Below are 22,405 nucleotides of genomic sequence, written 5' to 3'. Positions count from 1 at the left end.
AGCTTTGATCAGTCAACAGTAAATACGTTCGTAAACCTCGAAAAACATTGTTCGAGATACTCGAATCGCCCTTGGAAACCGATGAAACAACCTTGTTTCCGTGAAACACACTCAATTGACTTTTCCCAGAATCACACGAATGCATTTTATGCAGTGAACACCTGTACGGTGCAATTTTCACTTATAAACAGCTTTCCTTGAAATTTCATTGGTCCCGTTAATTTTATCCAAGACGATTTATCCCCTCGCTACTTGTTATCACCAATAACGAGCACTCGAAATTATGATCGATCGAAGATAATCGCGTTCCGTTGTTGCTCTTGCTTCGAGCTACGAAAAGCCCTATTTTCTGGAAGCTCTCTTTGCTCGTCCACCCTCTTCGATTTAATCGCGAAGAAACCCGAAGAAAACGGAAGCTCGACTTTTTGTTCGCACCTGCGAACCGACGGCTATCGATCAGATTAATTGTGGAGGTCTAGCCTATTCAAACAAAGGGCCAACAATTCTGATTAAGGATTCCTATAAATGAAACTTCCAATTTGTCGGAAGATAAATTGGTATTGTGCCTTTCTGTAGTTTTAAAAATATTTTGGATCCCTTTTTGACTTTTTTTGTTTATACTTTTAATGATGGGTGATGAAATTATATACAGTTTGCCGTTTTGGTAATGCCAGATCAAAAGGGAGTCTAAATGGATTATGGTTCCGGATCCTACCTTCCAGGGGAGGAATTATTTTTCTTCACGATTAAATCTAAAATAAATTTCAGCTTTTGAACTAACTTTATCAGCCAAGGGGATCTCTGAAGATTTGAAAGCCCCGCGCCCCAAAAATCTTAATCCGCTCCTGGATTTTGATGATACCATGTTTTCTAATGGCATTACAAATTTAATATACATATAGTAATCCAATAAATGAAAGAAAAAAAAATTCCAAGTGGCATTGATGTTACATTAATTTTGTAATTTAAACATTTCAGTCATTTTCAAACTCTTTCATGCTTACAACGTCATCATAAAAAATATATGTCCTACTATGAAAAATTATTGCTTATCATAAAAAGTTAGAGAACATTTTTTACACGCTGTAACAGGGTTGATGGTGTTTGTTGATGGAAATTCGTCGAGATCAAATTATTCCATTTATTTTATTAGAGCAGGTAAATTCCACAGTTGTCCCCCGTGCGCGAATTGGCTGGCATGTATTATTTAAGCACGTGCATAAGTGTGCGACTCTCGTAACTAGGATTGCAGCTTGATTCATGGACTTCGTTAGGCGAACAAAGCCATTGCACTTCTTGTTTGTCAAGCCATTTCCTTTTCAGAGATCCACTCAAGTGTTACCTCTGTCCCTTGCGAGCTCGTACCGTGTCCCAGAAATACTTTTGTTACGTGGCTGTAATAGAACTCATTAATTAGGGGGTGGAACTTAAAATTGCCAAACAATTTCCCATTGCTGGAAGTTAACATTTAAAACCGGCGATATTAATCTCAAATGCTATGATGGTCATTGTTAATCCATGGTACAAATTCAATATAATCGAATAACTAAAGAAATGAAACAAAAATCTAATTTTATGGAAGACATATTCACATTGGCATGAGTAGATAGGGGCCTGGATGGGACTGACATCTTTAAAAATTTTCTCTGGCCCCTTCCAAATAATGTGAACCTTCACTGTTCGAAATTTTATGATTTCAAAGTCGGAAATTCCAAAATTTCAAAATTTCGGATTTCCTACATCTCAGAACTTAACAATTCCAAAGTTTTGAGATGTACAATTCAAAAAATTCAGATTTCCTACATTTTAGAATTCCAAAATCTCCAAATTTTTAGATCCTACAATTCTGAAATTTCAAAATATCTGAAATCCACAATTTCCACATTTTAGAATTATTCATAATTAATAAAATTACAAGGTTCCATGTTAACAAAATTCCACAATTCCAGCTTCTAAAAATTTGGAAATTCCAGATTTCCATAATTTAAAAATTTCCAAGGGACGTGCTCTACCCCGAAAAAAATCGAAATTACGCCGATGCACATTCATTTGAAAGATGTCTAATTAGAATTTAATAAAGGAACTTTTGAAAACAGGAATGGATCAAAGCTTCTTTAAAGGCGAATTTCCATTCTCTTTTATTGACACCTTGATTGAAATTAGCACCCAGGAAATCCATTGATAAGTAATTTTCCAATGCTTCGTACAGTACACGTATTACCGAGTTGACACGTCAACCTTTATACGTTTTAAGAGCAAAATAATTCAACCATTTTATCAAGTACAATACATCCGGGAAACAGTCTCTCGTTGCAGATTGTTAATTAAAAGTTCAAAAGCTAGGGGAACAGTAGCGGGAGACACATAATTGTTCGCGTTTTTCTGTCGTCGCAATCGGAAGTTTGGAAATAAACACGTTTATTTGTATGTTCTTTTTATACAAACAAAAAGAATTCGGCACACCCTTTGTGCGTCGACGACTGCATATACTGATTGATGTCAGAAAATTTTTTAATGAAAATTTATTTTCTGCTATACACTCTCAATATTATTTAAAATAATTGTTTTCTTTTAATTATTCAGATAAAGAAATACCACAATTTTTAATTACTAAATACTATAAAATTTAATATTTCTGTGAATTGTATCTTTAGCTATTGGAACTATCGATGTAAAATGTATTTTGCAACGAGATTTTCATAGACGGAAATCTTTTGAGGTGATATAAATTCGATTAAACTTTATAGAGGAAAGGAATGCGACGATTTTATTGTTCGACGAAGTGAGAGGATCTGCTAAGCCAGAGTTTAATTTTGCATTTAAACGTCCGGGTCGATTCAATGAAAACGCTTTGAAATTGACGTGAATCGACTTAACCATTTTACTAGAGAAGTCGATATCATCTCTTTTGAATCAAGCTTCTTAAACGGGAAATTTCAAGCGTTACCCCTCGAACGTAAAAGACTTCATTTAAGAGAATCATAACGAATCGGTTATTTAAAAATGAGGGTAATTTATGCGGGGTCGTTCTCGAGTTATCAAATGCAAAACTCGTTGTGTCAAACTAGGAGCCGTTCAATTCAATAAATAAACGAGTTTCAAACTTGTTACTTGTAGTGAAGAAGTGTATCAAACGATGTAGAACAATAGCTATCGATACAATCTATTTCAATAAATATAGATTTAACCTGTATAACCTGTATCAATATGGAACAATAGCTATCAATATTTTAATATATTAAGATAACAATTTATATGACATAAATAAAACGTATTTCATTTCAGTAACGTAATTAGGTGACGGGTTTACCCCTCTATCTTTTTTAAATAAATACTAAAACTTTTTTAAAATTATTGTTGGAAATGAATAAAAATGAAGAAAATTAAATTTAATAATGGTATGACAAAAATTTTTAATTTTAAACAAATATGGTTTTCGCTACTGTTTCATTTACTTTCTATCGAAAAAAAGCTATCAAATTTTTAAGAATTTTATCAAAATTTCCCTAAAATTGCATTCGAAAAATGCTTCGCAATTTCAAGACAGCCTACCATCGATGACTGAAGCTTTCAGAGGAGGGAACAAGACGGAAGGGTTGAAAAGTAAATCAGCGATGGCGTAGTGAACGACGAGGCGGTAACATCGAATTTCATTGCGTTCCTTTTCCCCCTGAAATCACTTTTGCCTGAAGGTGTTTTAACAGGTTTCCGAGGGAAAATACGTTTGCTAGCGAGGTCGCTTGCTTTAAGGCGGCGTAAATCGGAGAAAAGCTTCGCGTTGTCCGACCGTAGAGCCGGCAATATCGCGCGCTATGAAAATATCTGAAGCTTAAAAATCTTGTTGAGATAAACTCCTTTGTTGGTAGCTGGTGAACTGCACAGAAGGGAATCCTGGTTAAATCAAGAACTGCTTTATCGTGCATCCTGGAATCTCCTACATTCTCCTGTTGTCAAGATTCATTTTTATTGTCCCTCCGCTTGAGGAATTCAGATGCTTGCATATTTGAATTCAAATGCGATAATAATATTTATAAAAACTGATTTTTAGAATTTTTTTCCGAACAATTTGGTAAGGAGTATAAATGGATATAGTTTGAAAAATTGTTTAAAATATATAAATATCTTTATATTTATATTTATTTATATTTTTGTATTTAATATAATACAAATTGGATAGAAGGTGAGGAAAGGCGTTTTGAATTTATGACAGAAATTTGATATGTTATCTGTGTTAAAAGAACCTTTCGAAAATAACGTTTCCAACGAGCGTGTCGTAAAGCCAGCAGAAATTCTGACTTAACGAACGCTTTGCCTGCGAATATTAATAATCTTGTTGGCTCTAACATGTTCAAGATACGCTTTCATTCGACTTTAAATTATTTTAGATACTCAGGTGAAACAAGGTGCACGAGTATGCGTATAGGTAAACGTTGTATATTGCTTTTGCGATGTTTGTTACATATAGTATATCGCAAGCTTGGTGAAGAATTGATTAGATTAGTGAAAATATTAAATGAATAGTTCCAAATTATAAAAAGAAAATATAATATAAAATAGTAGCAAAGAGACTAACGTCAAATGTCTTGCTTTTGTATCAACCATCGGATGTGTATTTTTTTTAATATAAATAAGTTTTCTATTTTATAGCATATTTCAACTTTTCGTCTCACAATTCGTGTACAAAATAACGGATAAGCAATGCTATTAATGAGGGTAGAGCTTGAGGTAAGATCGAATAGAGACAAGAAGCGAAAAGCGCTTCGTCGTTATTGCGGTCGTAAAAGAGGGTGTAAATGGAAAGGTAGATCATTTGCTTTATAGCGAGCTATAGTCTGTTTCGGTTCAGTGGACTGGGTATATTTGCTATATTCCTGATACGTAAAGTAGCATATGGATCTTGCAACAATTTACATAATATTAGTTTCATTTTATGAATGTTTGTTGAAATATTTTATTTATAAATAAAATTCTTCTAGGTCCCCTAAATGATTCGAATATTATTGAGCTATTCAAGTTTCACTTTGAAATTAACTAATAATATAATATTTTACGCAATCATAGCTAACAATATATTAATTAGTAACCATTGGTGTTATTAAAATCTTTTTAGGGTGGGCCAGGTACCTTGGGTTTATTAACAATATCCACTGTTTAATATTTCGCATTTCGCAAGAATTTAAGAGAGAATCTTTGAATTTTTGAATTTTCAAATTTCAAAATTTTAGAATTTTCCAATTTTGGAACTATGGAACCTTAGAATTGCGAAAAGATCAATTAACGTTCGGGGGCTGGAGGACAGATCCACCTAGTGATACCTAGTTACGTCACTGCTAATAATAATACTTCCTTTTCATTTTCTATTTGTATATTAAAAAGTCACTTCCCGTGCCTCAATAAATAAACAAAATTCTCCACTTGTTTATAAACAACTATCTTTGATCACGTAAAGAAATAAAATACCACAGATGTTACACTCAAGTTACGTTGAAAAGTAACAATGGTCTAAAAGTCTGTCATGCGTTCATCCTTCCGCATCCTTTCGGAGGATGGATCTCTCGCGAGACTTACACGAACTTTTCCAGATCGATGCTTCGAGATACGGGAAAACGCCAAGAGGGTGAAAGAACGTAGAAGAAAAAAGAAAAGGGCAGCATCGAGGGAAGGCGAGCGGAAGCGTGTAGCTTGCTAGTACTTTTCCAGTCGAATCGAATCACGGCACCCGTGGGAAATAACTTTTGGACGATCATACACAGACTTGCGGCTGTCTGATCGAACAGTGTTCAAACTACTGCGACAGCCAAGTTGACCGGGAGTGTCAATTGTCTGCTCAGACTTTCCTCTTAACAGGTTGAGTTTACTTCCTGTTTCCTTCGGAACATTGATACTAGATCAAATCCTGCCACAAGGAGGTGTTTGTATTAGAAAGTTGATCAAAATTGCTTTTGAACTTACATCCTTTCATCTCTTCCAGAAATTATAGGTAATTATAGTTTAGATATTTTTAAGAAAATTTCCTCTGAATGTCTGCCACTTTAAAAATAATTACATATTTTAAACATATATTCTGTAGCAACTCGTCACTGGTCCTAAAGTCGTAAATTGGCCAATTTCTACCATTGGTTACGGCGGACCATGGAGAAAGGCACAATTTTAATTTAACGTTGTATTTCATATTATTTTCACTTTCTAAATTTCACGCCGTTTCTTTAAAAATTATTCTTCCAAAATATTAATCGAGTCACGATTAATCGAGACTTCGTATTTCAAGGGTTAATAATCAATATTTTGTTTATTTTGATCTCCTGTGAAAATAACATGAATCATTAATCGTCGACTTAAGAATTTATTGTCTACAAAAGTAAAGATCATAAAAGACAAGTGTAGCTGTGTTATACGAAAACAAAATAAAGAAATATTCACTAAAGTTTATACGATGACAGGGAACGCATAAACGTCAGGAGCAATGGTACGATGGAACAGTTAAATCTTCGGAAGGGTCTTGTTGCTTTTGTTTCCGGTATTTTAACTTGTAAGTTTATTTTCTTACCCGACAGAAAAAAGCCAAGATGCGACGTTAACTCGAATTGCTCGCTTCGTATGAACGAACTTTTCTTTCGTAAAAGTTGAACAAACTTTGAAAAGATAATTTTTGTACCGAGTGATAGGACAGGAAATAGAATTTGTAAAATAACGGGAACATGAAATAAAAATATTCGACATACTATTTTCAATAAATTTCTTCTTCTCTAAACAAATCAGTAGGGCAACTAGGGGGTCAAGAATTATTAAAAAATTAGAAACCTTTTTTTAATATTTTAGAAAATTTCAGAACACATTATAGCGAGTAAACAAAAATGAGAAAAAGTTCACCTAATATTAACACGATATTAATAAGATTTGAAGAAAAATATTTTTCAACCCTCTATTTAGCAATTATGGTTGGTGTTAACTAAAACTTATTACTCGAGAATACATTTAAAATAGAATATTGAGAATAACAAATCAAAGAATATTATTCGAAGAAGATAAAAAAATTTATGCCAGAAATTATTCATACTAGTTATATTTAGTGTGAATTTCTAGTTTCTCCGTTTCAATTGAATTACTTGCGTGGAAAAGGTTTAACTTTGAAACGAAAATATTTTTCGCCGTTGGACCAACTTTCGCGTTTTATCGAGTGCAAATACGAGAACCCTTTATGTCGCCTCGTCGTCGTTGCACAAAGATGAAATCCATGAACGCATAAAAGCGCAAGAAGAACGAAAAGAAACACGTTGTGGAAGTTGCACGGGATTATAAACGATCCTATCGTAGGATACGTGTATGTATAAGTACATATGAATGCATTAAGGATATCGATAGGGAAATAGGAAACATGAAAGCGGGCTTTTGTAAATAAGGGCTGGTTTTCACGTGGCTCTTCTTACAGGATATTTAAACGAAATACGCCACCGTATCGGATTCTGCTTTTCATATTCATAGTAATACCAAACAATAAGTTGAAATGAAATATCGTCGGACGAATATGGCAGAGAAAGCTTTGGTTTCAATAACGTATCAAATTTATTTTTATTAATGGAAAGTAAAGCTGTGGGAAGTCAAAAATATTCAAATTACATTTCGAAAATTTGCTACATGAAAATTAGCAAATTCATCGATTACGAATAATTATATAGTAATTTAAAAAATAATTACGAAAAGCGTGTCAAAAGTTTTTAAAAATTGTTACAGTATAATAATCCTTTTTTTGTTGCTAATAGAATAATTGTAGAAACAAACAAAAATAAATTAACGTATACAGTACTGAACAAAGTAGGAAAAATGATGATATAGGAAGACAGAAGTTATTAAAATTTTAATTTTTTTAATTAAAAAATGTATATTGATTAAAAGATTCTAATTTTTGTACGATTATCGATATTGCACACATACGTGTACTATTAGTAGGACACGTATCACTAATTAGCAACCGCTGTCCTAGTGCTTTTATTTCTTAATTATTTAACCTAATTAAATTCTTACCATTGGTCAACAATGATCAATATAGCGTTGAACGTGTTGAAAGGTTAATATACAAATACATAAAGAACGAAAAATGCAATATTAAATCTCTGAAAGATTTATCGGTATGTCGAATGCGTGGAAGCGCGAAAAGTTACAGGAAAATAGCATTAATAATCAGCGGAAGGAAGGTTTCTCGTTCTCGCTATCTTTCAGGGAAGTTATCCGTCCGATGGACCGACGTCGATACAGGGAAAATGGGAGTCTCGACAGGCACTCGAACGATCAAACGTCCTTTCGACGTGCCCATGAGCCGCGAAAGAGAAACTTTCCCGTCTGCTGTGGGGTGTGCTAGTGACGTGTGACGTCTAAATTTCTTCACTAAATTACCGAAGCCACCACTGTCGAGTTTCTCTACCCCTCTTCTTTTTCTCTTCTTCTTCCTCCCTTTGCCGGAGGAATACTCGCCATGGGAACGGGAACAGCCACTTTGAGGAAGTCGATCCGTCACGTTGACTTTACTGGACCCGTGGTACGTAACTGAAACGCGGTTAATCTGTTGGAAAAGCAATTCTCAGAAGCGTGTGGTGCATCGGCTTGTGAACTCATTCTTTTCCTTCGATGGTCCAGTGTGGATTACTAAATCTGCCCCCCGGAAATCAGTGCCACACGATTCATGGCTTCTCTTTTTCTTCTTCTTCCTGCTTCGTTGTTTAGAGCTAAGAAGTTTTTTTTAGTACTAGGATTGATTGTTTCGAGATTGGGTTTTGTGTTGTTGCAAGGTTGGAAATTGTTTAGAACACTGATATTTTAATGGACATGGCTTTAAAACCTCCAAATCCCTATTTTAACTATGGAATATGAATATATTTAATCTATTACTAGAATTGTATTACTTGTGCGTGTGCTCCAATTATCAGAACGGAAATTTTTTATTCATCACATTTTTAAGTCATCTATTTGAAAAAATTCACAAACCTTTCGCCTATAACGTATTCGAATAAATGGAATTCCATTGTAATCATCATACTAACTGACAGCTATCAGATATTGTTTCCAACCAGTCAGCGAAAATCACAAATTGTAACAAATGATGGTAAGAAAGCGTTTTGTATTTAAATTAAAACAACTTACCTCCGTTTAAAAGAAAATATAAATTAATGAAAATTCACGGAAAAGGTGTTCATTAACGCCTGTGAAAGCAGGCTTTTGTTAAGATTAAAGTGTTATATTCGATACGTTTCGTTCTAGATTCATTTCTGGAAAAGATCTTTTTGCAACGGTCTCCAAAAAGTGGGTTGTTACTTGTGCTAACTGGTTGCCTAATGGTAACGAGCATTTTCGCCAGAAAATCTCGGTTTACAAGTGCAACACTAATACACACACGCGTAGTGACATAAAGAAATTCCTGGTTTTCATATATTGTTCGGCTAAGAGCTCTCCAGGTGATGAGAGTCATTACAAAAGATAAGGCGGCTGTCTAATTTTAGAATGAACCTCAGTCGCTTCTCTGAAATTTGTATGTCCAGAACGAAAGTGCACTAAACAGATGCGACCTCAAATTAACATTTTAGCCTGCTATCTTTCAGACTCGTCTCGTTATGTTTGATACACTCTTGATTAGCTAAAAGATTGCTTTTTAAAAAATTATTGGTTCACATGTTGATTATCAATTTGAAAATTAATTATTCGTATCCTTAGCTTTCGTGGAGAGAGCCCCAATTTTAATTTCATTCTGTAATTTATATTATTTACATTTTCTAAATTTTGTACTGTTTCTTTAAAAATTATTCTTCTAATATGTGAAATCCCTTGAAACTTAATTGTTCAAATTGTCAAATTAAATATTTAAATATTAAAAAAATAAGAAGAGACGAAAAATATTACTTGTATCCTTTGTATCCTCTATCCTTGAAACGTGATCTTCATTTTAGATTATGTAGCAAATCGGAGTACTTCAAATCCCATAGTTTTATCATCTACTCTAGTACAATTTGTAATTCGAAAACCTACCCACGTTTCAAAAAGATTATTTCCTAAAACTTCAGTATTAATTCCCAAGAATGTGACATCATTCATGGACACACCTTATTAAAAAGGTATTAAAACATCTGATAGCGTCTGCGTCTGTTTAAAACCACGATGTTTAAACGATGCTATCCGCTTTACGAGCAAACACACAGTCTCGTAAATCGAAATTCTACGATCCACATCCGGTCTACGTATCCGTCTGGGCGACAATAAACGTAGACGTGTTATCGTTCGATGATTTCATAAAACTTTAATGTCGTTCTTTATTACGTTTAGCCAATAATTTTAAGCCAAAGTAAAGTTCAACCAATAATTTTACATATAATAAAATAAACCATTATTCGCTACGTAATCTTTAATGGGTTAATACACTTTTTTAATACAGAACCTTCATCTCTGGTTATTTCAATTTTTTAACGAAGATAATAGGTTTCATGCCGTGTTACGTGGCCATCTATACATCCCTGGAATCTCTCCGGTGGGTTCACGTAACCCATGGACAATTATTTTAAAATTAATCGCATGGGAGCGGGTTGCGTTATTTTCTAAATAAGATGTATCGTGATAGTTTTGGTTTACTGGGTCGTCTTGTTCCTACGAGTCAGCAGTCTTCAATTTGATTTTCATAAAACTGTCCGTACATCGATATAATTGTCACGTTTCACCTGGATACCAATTGGAAATCAATTGCATTACTTCGAAACACGTTGTTTCTGCTTACACGAAAGCTCCATTTAAGATGGAATATGTGAAAGAACTGTTATTATTCCAATTTCACTTCATTTTCCTCCATTCTGTTATTTTCTCTTGAACTTTCATCTCGATAATCCACTGTTCAAAGCTTTCTATTAGCATCGATGGAAATTTAATAACATGAAAAATTTTGATTACACATTGTTTTATGGAAATGTCGTCATTAAATGTATCATTTGTACAAGTAAGCATTCATTAGCACTTTAGCCGCCTTCATTTATGATTGCAAAAACATTTCAGTAATTTGTTAAAATACCTTTCTTCATTAACCTGGTTCTGTTATTCCATCATGTTATTTGACATGAAATGTAAAATTAAACCGTAAGAGGATCTGTGTAAATCTAGGCCAATCTCACAGCATTTAATTTCATATTTTATTTCTTTTAATTTAAATTAACAGATGGATATTACAGTAATTTTTAATATTGCCAGTTTAAACCATCTTGAAATCGTGATATTTTACTGTAACAATTTTTAGGTAAAATTGCTATGGAGGTCCGTAAATATGTTTGATGAGTTTAATATCGAAGGATAGGGGTGTGGGAAATCTGTTTCGAGCCAGAGGCCAGTTTATTGCATCAGCTGGCGATAGGTCCCCTAAGTGGGTGACTAAGTGCAGGTTGTATCCCTTGTTATGCACTTACGAGGACCATACGAACTTTAAGTTAGTTTGTAACTTTCAATCAATATATCAATCAATTTTAGTTCCTTACTTTATAATGCACCTTTCGTGCAAATTGTAAAAAAATTACTACTCTTTTAATTTCCAACCATTTTGAATGACAGTAGGATTAGGCTAAATTTTCCTTTTTAATAAATATTGATAGTATTCGATGAGAAAAGTTCAAATATCCAAGTTTCGATTCTAGGAATCCATTCGTTCAAAAGTTATGCCGTATTAATACATAATAAAATAATTTGGTATCCGTGGAAATGAAAAATTCTTTAATTCTCAAGGGATCCAAAATATAATAGCTCGTGCACTTCGAAAGTAGCAGAAGTCAGTCGCGCATTGTAAAGCCTAGCTAAAGAATATAATAGAGATTTTGCAAAGCTTCTTTCCATGGCTCAGAAACGTATTACCTTAATTACAACAAAGCATTAGCATCATTGTGTAACACTTATGACATCTAGCCTGAGTCACTCCCTCCCTTTAATTTATTTATGCACCCCATAGTGAAACGAGGCTCGAACACGCTAGTACACGCAACCTGCGATCACGCATGATATCAACCGACGATGTTTCATATATTTTTCTTTTTTTTGCTTCTTTTTCTTTGTGTAATCGTCGCGTAGATGGCACGATGGAGATAACACGCTACTATTTCCGTAATTGGGTCTGCACGGGAATGCGACGCGACCCGGTTGTAAGTTTGCGATGCGACGCGGTGGAAGAAACAACGCTTAAAAAAGGGGAAAAATACAAAATCGGAGGAATTATTGAAAGAGAAATCTCTTTCAGCTTCGAAGCATTCGTTCCGAGAATATTAATCCTTTCGTCATCGAAATATTTAAAATTAAAATTATTCGACGGTATTTGCTTTTAATTTGAAATAAATTATAATTAAAAAAGTTAATTTTATTACTGGAATATTTAATGAAAAAGTGGTGGTATTTATTTTCTACTCAAGCAAATTTATTTCAAAATGAAATATACGGTTAATGAAATTGTGTCTAATAGGTTTTGCATATAAAATGGTGCATTTTGAAACACCCAGAGTCTGGTGTAATTTGACGACATAAAAGTACAATAAAATAGCATCTCTGATGTATCAATTTGAAGCTTAATGTTTGATGAAAATTACTACATACATGCACCTGTCATTAATTTTTTTAATACAAAATGGCTGATGTCAGTTTCATCTTATCGATTACTGTATAATAATCAGTAAGGCGATAATTTGAAAGCCAGTCATTTTGTATTAGAAACATTAATGTGCGTGTATGTAGACATTTTCAATAAATTTCGAACTTTAAATTCATGTAACATAAGTGGTATTTTGCAATAATTTTATGTCATGAAATTGTGTTAGACTTAGCAGCTTTTGAAATTGATTATTGTTTATTATAATTATCAACTATTCATTTCTTATTCAGATTATTAATGAAGCATTTATGTGGTTATTTTCAGCAAACTCTAAGCTTCCATTTGATATGGAACGAGTGTTATTTTACGGTACTTTTATGTCATGAAATCTTGTCAGACCATTTAGTATGCCACATTTATATTTGCTAGTTTGTAGTTGATGTTAAAGTACAGCTGTTCAACTAATGGCAACGGTGTTGAGTACTACACAGCTGATAGAATGATCAAAGGGAAAAAAACATTATAGATCTTGGTTATCTTAATAAGATCGACACTTTACAGTGCAGATTTGTCTTTATGAAATACTTATCGTTTTCTCGCTTATACATCCATGTATGCAAACTGATAAAGGCAATTTTCATTTTTTTTTAGTTATTCATTAGTTATTTTTTTAGAAGAATTTAAATTTTATGAGTTCTTAAATATTGATTTGTCGAGCTCACTGTGAACTCCCATTATACTTGCAATAAAATGTGGAATACGTTATTTTACATTTCATGAAAAGTATTCGGCTCAATCCCGTTCTGAAATATCGAAGTCACCGAATAATTTTTTCCGAGGGTGGAATTGAAAAAAAAGGATAGGAAACTTTTGTTACGCGTGCAACAACATCGAAAACCCTTGACATTTGAATACTGAATCCCGAGTTTCTAGAGAGATGATCTCTCGAATAAAATCGGTCCGTCGAGCTTTTATCTCTTTATCTTATTGCGTTATTTAACTCTGCCCATTTCAATTAACAGTTACAACGAAACTTTCTTCTTCGAGTCTCTTCTCTTCATGTATTAACCACTGTTTAGTTGGATCAGATAAATGCTTTGTATTCAATATTAAATAGTCCAAAACTTGTTTGTTTATCTGTTGTATAAAGGAAATAACATGATTATATTACCAATATTATTTTGCAGTATACAATTTAAAATGTCTTCTAAACTGGAGATTTTTTGTAACATAAGCTATTTAATATTTTGTTATTAAAAAATAATGCATTCAAAAATGCATGATTCCACTTAAAAATATTAAAGCGCACCACTTTATTTTAAAATTTTTAATTACTATAATTTAAAGGTGATTAAAATTAATTAATCAATGTTTTAACTACTGATAAATTATTTGTAGTGATTCAAAAATCATGGATACATACTATTGTGCGATAAACCTGTATAGCATTGTTTCCAGAACTCATTGTCAGTCTATGATTACTTTTTTCTGACCACTTAAATCTTAAGACATAGATAAAGTGACTCAGCATTGACTGAATAAGAGTTAATAATTTAACTGGGTTTCGATCGATTTCCATAATAAGTGCGTTGGAATATATCCACGTTCTAAGACACAGTGATAAAAATAGATACAAGGTGTACAAAAAATAGAATAAGTGTAGGGAAAATAGAATAACCAAGAAGTTATAAACCGGTCAATGCGGTGCAAGGTTGCGAGGTTTTATGTATTTGCATCGATTCCTCATGAACTTCTATTCATAGCACAGAAAGACAAAGTGTATAATCAACCGTCCATAATTGCACAGCATTAAAAGAAAATAATCGTTTTGAATTGAAAAATTAACTATAAGCAGTGGTCTTGCACTTTGCATAGACTTATGCATATGAATTATTTCACAATCTTTCTTTCAGCTTTACTTTCTGAAATCGGTTGATATTATTTTTATAACCAATAATTATTAATTATTTTTATTATTTTTCATAACAAATAACTTTTGATAATTTTATTACAAACAATTGCTTGGCTGCTTTGTGGAACTTAAGGCAACTTGAACCTTCTTTTGGGGTGGATCAGGCCCTCTAGAAATTTTGAAATTTTTAGGACCTGGAATTTTTGAATTTAGAAAGTATGAAATTCTGAAATTTTGGGATTTTTGAATTTTGATATTTGAAAATTTTTGAATTCTAATATTTCAGAATTTTTAGATTTTGAAATTCTGAAATGTAGGAAATCTGAAATTTGGAAATTCAAGAATTTTCGAATCCTACAATTTTAGAATGGTGAAGGTCCACATTTTTGAGAAGAAGCCTATCCAAATTTCCAGGGGGGCCAAGCCTTCTTAGCTTCCACCTCATACTAATGTTTGTGAGTCGCTGATAGTGGTCCTAGATTTTCGATAAATATTCTTTTTCTTTAACATTTCAATAATTTTATTAATATTCCTCTGACAACATTACTTTTAAAAAACTCTCTATTGATCACAGTTCGTTGTTCCTTGATTTCCACTTTCTTTTGGAACCATACGTCACTTGCAACAATTTACTCGTTTACGAATCCTTCGTTTGAATAAAAATTTTACGGATGCAATTTAACGGTCGGCTGCGAATTGTTTCCGCCACGGAATCGAACAATCGTTTATCTTTGAACGACGCGAGTGGGGCAAATTCGGTCCACGGTTTAATTTAATCATCGGAAACACGTGGATATCGGAACGCGATATTTTGCACCGGATGCGACATCCCTTTGTGTATCCAGCGTTTAATTGCGTAACTGGATCTTGCGTAGTGTATATTCAGCGAGCGTTGATTTCCGCCGATTAACAGTTGTGTTCGTTTATCTCTATTTATTCAGTATCATGCGACGAAAAACCGTTTCCAGGGGTGTTTTTTGAAAATCTATCCTTTCCCTGCTGGCTTGTTTTCACACCAATCATCCCGTGAAATATACATAGTCTGTTTCGAATGTAATAAAACTGTTATTCGGATTGTAACGTTGTAGTGTCATCACTGGGGTAATTAAATGGAAAACCGTTAAGGGAAACCGTGAGTTAAAGTATTAATCATAGGGAGAATATTAGGTCATCTAATAATGTCCTTGGTACCAAGAATTGCCTAATGAATAAATTATTCACATGCCTTACTTAAAATGTTCGATTCTCTATTTTTAGTTTTCTCATTTTTTTTTAAATAACGAGGTGAAGAAAATGGCAAAATTAATATTATTGTTGGTAAATATTTGTATAAGATAGAGAGTAATCGATATATCGGCGAGGGAATGTTAGTCAAATAGCCAGAATCGCGTTCCATATATTTGGTAAGTTCTAAAAGATAAAACGTCGACTAATTGACAAGTAAATTTACGTTTTATTAATAATTCTGTGGAACGACATACATGAATTTTATACAAGGTGAATTTTACTTCAATTAATTTGAAGGTTTAAATTTTATACATTTACGAGAACATATGAAATGAATTTCTGGAATATTTAAATCCGACAAAAGCAAAGGTATAAAGTCTCCTTTTAGTTGGTACGTATTAAAATTCATATGGCAATCCACTTGTTGCTTTATTTACTGTAATATTAGAGAAAATACCAAGATTGAAACAGCATGAGTTAGAAACCAGTTACATCCACAAGATAAATAAACAAAATATTTCTCTGAGATTGAGAGGTAAATTGATATAAATTATTATTTTAAATTTGAATATTTCTCCGTATTTCTGTGGACTTAAAAAGTGGTGCGAGAATATTATAATAATAACTATTATTTTAATAATTAGAGTTACTATGATTTTTTTTTAAATAAATCACTAATTAGTAAGAAATTAATTTTGCTCTTATAATTTTTCTATCGAACTATTCAAAATTTCACTTTACTATTCTAATACAACTACCATTCATAATTACGAACGTAGTATTGAAATAGACGTATGACGTTTAAACGGGAGCCAAAAATTATTGAAGAATGGATCCTTGAAGAATGGTCGAATTCTTCATTGTAGGAGAAACCCTCGAGCATCGCCGTAAGCGTGCAAGCGATAACAGGGACTAACATCGTTACTCAATCGAAACGGTACACTGTGAACGAAGTTGTCGCATACTGAGTCATTCTCGGTCGATCGATGTTACTGCAGGTAAGGGCGATCATCGGCTAAACAAGCTACCGGAGTCGAAATGCTGGCTTGTGGTTGCAGTTTGTATAATTCATGTAGCTTCGACAACGTGGCCGCAAAACGATGATCGCTCGAATTTCCCGCCGGTATGAAAGCGTTTACGATCGTCAGGTGGCTCGTAAATATCCCTACAGGCTACCTATGACGTAGGTATTGGTTTCCAAACATATTTTGATAAAATTATGTATACTACTATACGGGGTGGACTAATAAAAATCACCGCCTTGAATATCTTTCTATCTTTAGGAGTTAGAAAATAAAATTGTGAAATATCTAAATGTTTCTTTTAGTTGATGAATATTTTTTCAAGCTCCTACAAAATGAAAGACCTTCAAGGTAGTCATTTTTACTGTAAATCAATTTCCAAGCTCGAAGACAAAAATCCCTGAAAATCTTAAAAGTAAAACGTTCAGCTCTAAAACCATACTGAACCAAACGAACCTGAACGCGACAAGACTTAATCGCTCTAAACAAGCGGCATTCGCAAGCCCACAAAAGGGATTCACCGAACTGAACTCATCAAAGAGCAACGCATTCAACATTAATCCAAGCAACGGTGGAACAGCGAAACAACGCCGATACTTGAGTGCTCATAATTCCCGTAGTAGTTCAGAGCAAACGTTCCAACTGTTCCCCGAACGACGAGCTTAATTCCCATCGGCCCAGAAACGTATCCTCCAGCCAACTATCCGTTCACAATTCAACGTAGCGCGATGCTTTACGTTCGAGGGCAGTGAGTATCGGTCCCATCCGGATTCCAGTGTCCTCTGCGGCGAACATAATCCATGGTACGTTGCAGTAAAACAGGAAACAGCCGCTGACCGACCTTTCGAGGCAAGACGAACGTCGAGCGGTAGTTTTCGAACCGTGATATCCCATCCATCTGACGGGGTAGCTTATGCAGCAGTTCGCGTGACGAGCAGTCACCGCCGTTCCTTTACCTCGAGGGCATTAGCAACCGTTAGTGCGACGGCTTTACGGCTCGTTAATACACGGCGAATCTTACGTGCACGAGGGAAAGCCGCGTTATTACCGCCACGCCGACCCACCTTGCACGGAACTTCCACCATCTTTTCCTTCCGTGGTGCTGACATACCTGAAAGCACTGCGGAACGGCAAGCCACCCTTCCAGTACCGAGGATCTCGCTGTCGAGTTCAGAATCTTTAACCCTTTCGCCTCTAAGGGTGTATATGTACATGTATACATCCTCGAAGAGAAGACACTTAGGTACAGAAAGTGCATATGTACATCTTATAAAAATGGATCTCCACGTACGATCATGTGTACAGTATCGAGCATAGTAAGCTTTTTTGCGGAAAGTAGCGTTAAAGGAGAAGTAGAAATTCTCAAAACCTTAATTTTGATAATATTAATATTAACACTTTGACTGGCAGGCAAATGCTATTGAAAATTTCATTAGATAATATTTTTATTTTTTAAAAATTTTATTTATTATTTTCCGAATATTTTGTTATTTCCATTATCCGTTATTTGAAATACCTAGTAAAAATATTTCTAATTAGATAAGTAACCAAATTCCTAATAATATAGATAATGGCTTCCTTTGACAATTCAATCTTTCATATCTGGGTGACATGGCATTCAATGTGTTAAAAGTAATTCGTAATGATTGAGATAGAATAGTGTACGCTAGATTCCAATTTCGATAGATTTCAGTAATTTCCTTGCTTTAATATCAAAGTTCCGGTTTTCGATTGGAAACGATGCGATGAGAATAACGATAAATTCTAACGCTTTCAATGAAAAATAAATTTAATTCAAGTTTTAAATTTGAAGATTTACAAGCGTTCGAATATTGTTAGAAATTGAAAGCTTAAATTATTATTCTCATTAATTATAATTTTAGTACGTCTTACCGTTCGTGTCTCTTTGATATGCTTTAAATAAATTACTGTTCCTTGAACATCAGTAATGAGAACACGAAGAGTCGAACTGGTGACCTTCCTATTAAAATTCGAACGCTCATCTTGAAATTTCGAGGGTCGAAGGATGTTTCTACGTGAGGATGACAGAGACAAACAAGTGACGACAAAGGTTGAAACGGAGATGGAAAACAGGAAGACGAAGAGAAGTAGATGAGGGAGGAGAGTGTTCCCCTCAATTTATATAGATTGCTCCGAGTGGCATTTCGAGTTCAAGTAACGAGCTGCAATTCTGTGGTCGACCGAGTATTTCCTTCCTGAAGTAGAAAATCCATTATGTGGCCAGCCATAAGGCCGGGTGAAGGGAAACTGGATGACAGGAACATCTACGTATTATCTAACTAGATATTATTTTGATGTTGATCAAGATGGATATAAATGACTATTACCTTATTTCATGAAGAATAATGTTCACGAATTGAGCTGTAATTATTCATCGTGAAGTTTTTATTATTATTTATATGTAAAGTTGGTATGCACAATTCTACTACTTCAATATTTAGAACATTGTATGATTCTTCTAGATACTTATTTGGTAAGATTTTCAGAAGTTTTATATATTTTAACATTGGCACAACTAGGTAGGAGCCAGAGTGAACCTGTGAACTGGTCTTTCCATCATTTTTAAATTTTAATTTTCAAGCATTCCAAATTTTCGAAATTTAAAAATGTCAGAATTCCAAAATTCCAGATTATCAAAATTCCAGAATTTCAAACTTTCAAACTTATGAAATTCCAGAATTCCAAAATCTCAGAGTTTGGAAGTTCCAGATCACAAAACTCCAATTGCAAAATCCTAATTGCGCCAGTGTACTTTAAGTATCTTACCTCTCAGCTGGAATAAATTACTGATATCCAAATACAACAAAATTCTTAGGGAATCTAATAAAAAGTTGCACAAAGTTACACGAAAGTTGGTGTGTAACTGTTATCGAACGTCCCTTTTAAATAAATTATGAATGCAAATGAAAATAACCTTCATACCGCCAGAAATAGCATACTGTATAGGTGTCAACTACGTCAGGCTTATTTCACTATTTCACGATAATTAAGTACCGAGTAGTCCCAAAGCGGCATCTGTCCGTTGATATTTAATTAAAATGCGGCTACAGAATTTGGAGCGTTGACATTTCTGGTTTAATTGGAGAGTTCCGAACTGATTCGGGGCACATCCGATAGGACCAATCTGTACGTACCGGTGAATTCAAATCCTTGATTCAATCATCGACTCTGATTTCGATCTTAAGTTGAAATATTCCGAACTTACGAATCTCATTACTAAACTGCTGATATTTATGTATTTATAGGATACTACAGCGTGTAGGATATAGAAATGGTACTTATAAAAAGAACCAAATATACAAAATGTACGATTTAAGGTAATATTTCAATTTCAATTCTCCTTCTTCAATCTCATATTTTTTGAAAAATATGAATTAGATAACAATTAGAAAAAGCAGGTGTTCTGCTTTGCAAAAATTTCTTTAACCGAATAATCATGCCTTACTCAGAGGTTCCACCGTAATAGTAATACTATTCAAAATAATATTCCTCTACTGCTTTTTTTTTCTTAATTATTCGAGTATATCTAATTAACGATGTCAGTCAATCATAACTCTCACCGCATTCAACGCGATAATGGCAATTTACAATGACTGATAACGAACAAGTAACTAAAGATATAATATCTTGAAACAAAATACACGTAAATAAGGACAAGAGATTTTTGTGAAACGAAAGTACGCACTATGCAGCGATGTGAACACGCTTTCGTTTGAAACTTTTCGTTAGTTTGCACTGTGCATCGAGCATGCAAACGAAACTCGATTAGTCAGTCATGAGTAATATCGCCAGAGAAGTCGGTTTAATGCGTGTCAACGGATCCGTGATCGATTCATATATATTCGTTCCTTTTGGCATGCAATCGATGGATAGCCTGTTTTTGTGGGATTTTTCACCTCGTACGGGCTTGATTTATCGAGCCTCTCGTACCGTCGTGATTTTTCAGGCCCTCTCGACGAATAAGGAGCGATGGAGATAACGTTTCAACGGTGACGGCGTGAAACTACGAATAAATCGCTCGTTCCTTGTATCGGTCGTTTCTTTTCGTTCACGTGAAGTATGAATAATGAGGAGCGTTTGCTTGCACTATGTATTGAATACTCGTACGCGACGGTGAATTATTTACTCTTCAGGTTTCCGTAACGTAACTCTTGACTTGCTTGCTGAATTCCTTTTTACAAAAACTAGAGCAATATTAAATGATAAATTATACGAAACCGTTGTTTCACATTTCCCTTCCAAAAATTCCCTACAAAATATCACAATCCTGAAAGGTGACTAGAAAAATTATTTATATTGTTCATGCGAATCGTCCTTACTCGTCATCTAAACAGTAATCCCTGATACCACTGGTAAAAAGTTGTTAAAGAAGCAGTTGTTGAAATTAAGTTTAGTTAAATATAATCGCTAATGCAGCAAATAATTTTGCAGCTCATGTCTCTGATCGAGCAAACTAAAAGTTCAATTAAATCGTGTCAAAAGACCGCAAATCCTCAAACTCGTACACTCTGATCAATAATCATTTTCGTGTCTACGTCGAGACATTGCGGAAACAGGCACGACGGTACACCAACTGCGATACAAAGTTTCCTCACGCCATGCCACCTCTCATCCAATTGTACTGCAAGGTGCAGCCGCGGAAACTTCTCTAGACAACCTTTTCCAATTCGAAGATCCTTGTAAGAACATTTCCAGATGTACGACCGTTGTGAATCCATTTCATTCAATGGCCATGTCTAGCATAGCTGGAATTGTCTCGTGACGTTATCTGGGTCGAAGAACTAGTTCAACAACTGAAAAGGATCACGTACGACAGACTGTCTATCAGCTTTGACCCGGTGACGTCATACGAGGCTATTTTTGACCAAGTCGATGTCTTTTCTGTCGATAAAAATAGCGATTAATCCGATTTGCTTCTGGTCGGAAATAGACTTCTATTATAGAATCTGCGTTATGAAAACCTTGTAGGTAGTAGTATTACAGACGTGCTTTATTATGAAACAGTATTAAAATTTAAGTGGTGAGATTTACAAAAATTTCATTTTTAATTTTCTTAACATATTATTTACCACCCACGAATAAAAATAGATATGCATTATCACCTTATAACTTAACAGTGATTAAATATCAGGAGGTGTAACTTCACTTTCAGTTTTTCTTTAATTAAAGTATACCTAATTTTTATCATTTCAACTTATTTGATAGTTATAGATCAGTCTGTAATATTTAAAAATTATTATTTGAGTTTCTGTTAATACGATATGATATGATGATAATATTAATTACTCCAAAACGAAATGGAGATTATGTTGATAATTGGAGCTTTTAATGTCAAACATGGTGAAATTGAAAATTTTTTAATTTTGCTAATTACACAACATCGAATTTGTTTTTGATGACTGTAATTTTTGATGGGTGAAGCATCACGTAATAACTGTGGTGTTTTTTCTTATTGCAGAGTTCGTGTCGAGTATTACGTGAATGAAAATACGTTCAAGGAACGACTTCAGCTGTATTTCATCAAGAATCAACGTTCAAGTAAGTACTTTTATACAGTTTGGAATGTGAATGTATCTCACACAATTTCCGTGTTATTTAAATACATAGTTATCAGATTATTTCATAAATTCA

At 34.0% G+C, this 22,405-nt stretch overlaps 1 protein-coding gene across 11 annotated transcripts in view; it reads left to right on the top strand.

Moving 5' to 3' along the window:
* LOC114880023 (potassium channel subfamily T member 2) overlaps nucleotides 1–22,405 on the top strand; it is a 149,919-nt gene that overhangs the window by 88,668 nt on the left and 38,846 nt on the right. For all 11 annotated transcript variants that reach the window (XM_046285502.1, XM_046285497.1, XM_046285496.1 and 8 more), the window contains one exon: nucleotides 22,233–22,312. In XM_046285502.1, the coding sequence (XP_046141458.1) occupies nucleotides 22,233–22,312 (80 nt within the window). The remainder of the gene's footprint in view (nucleotides 1–22,232; nucleotides 22,313–22,405) is intronic.

Source organism: Osmia bicornis, chromosome 4 (genome assembly GCF_907164935.1).
Source record: "Osmia bicornis bicornis chromosome 4, iOsmBic2.1, whole genome shotgun sequence".
Classification (NCBI taxonomy): domain Eukaryota; kingdom Metazoa; phylum Arthropoda; class Insecta; order Hymenoptera; family Megachilidae; genus Osmia; species Osmia bicornis.
The sequence above is the reverse complement of the archived record's forward strand: the minus strand, read 5'-3'. Positions and strand labels throughout refer to the sequence as shown.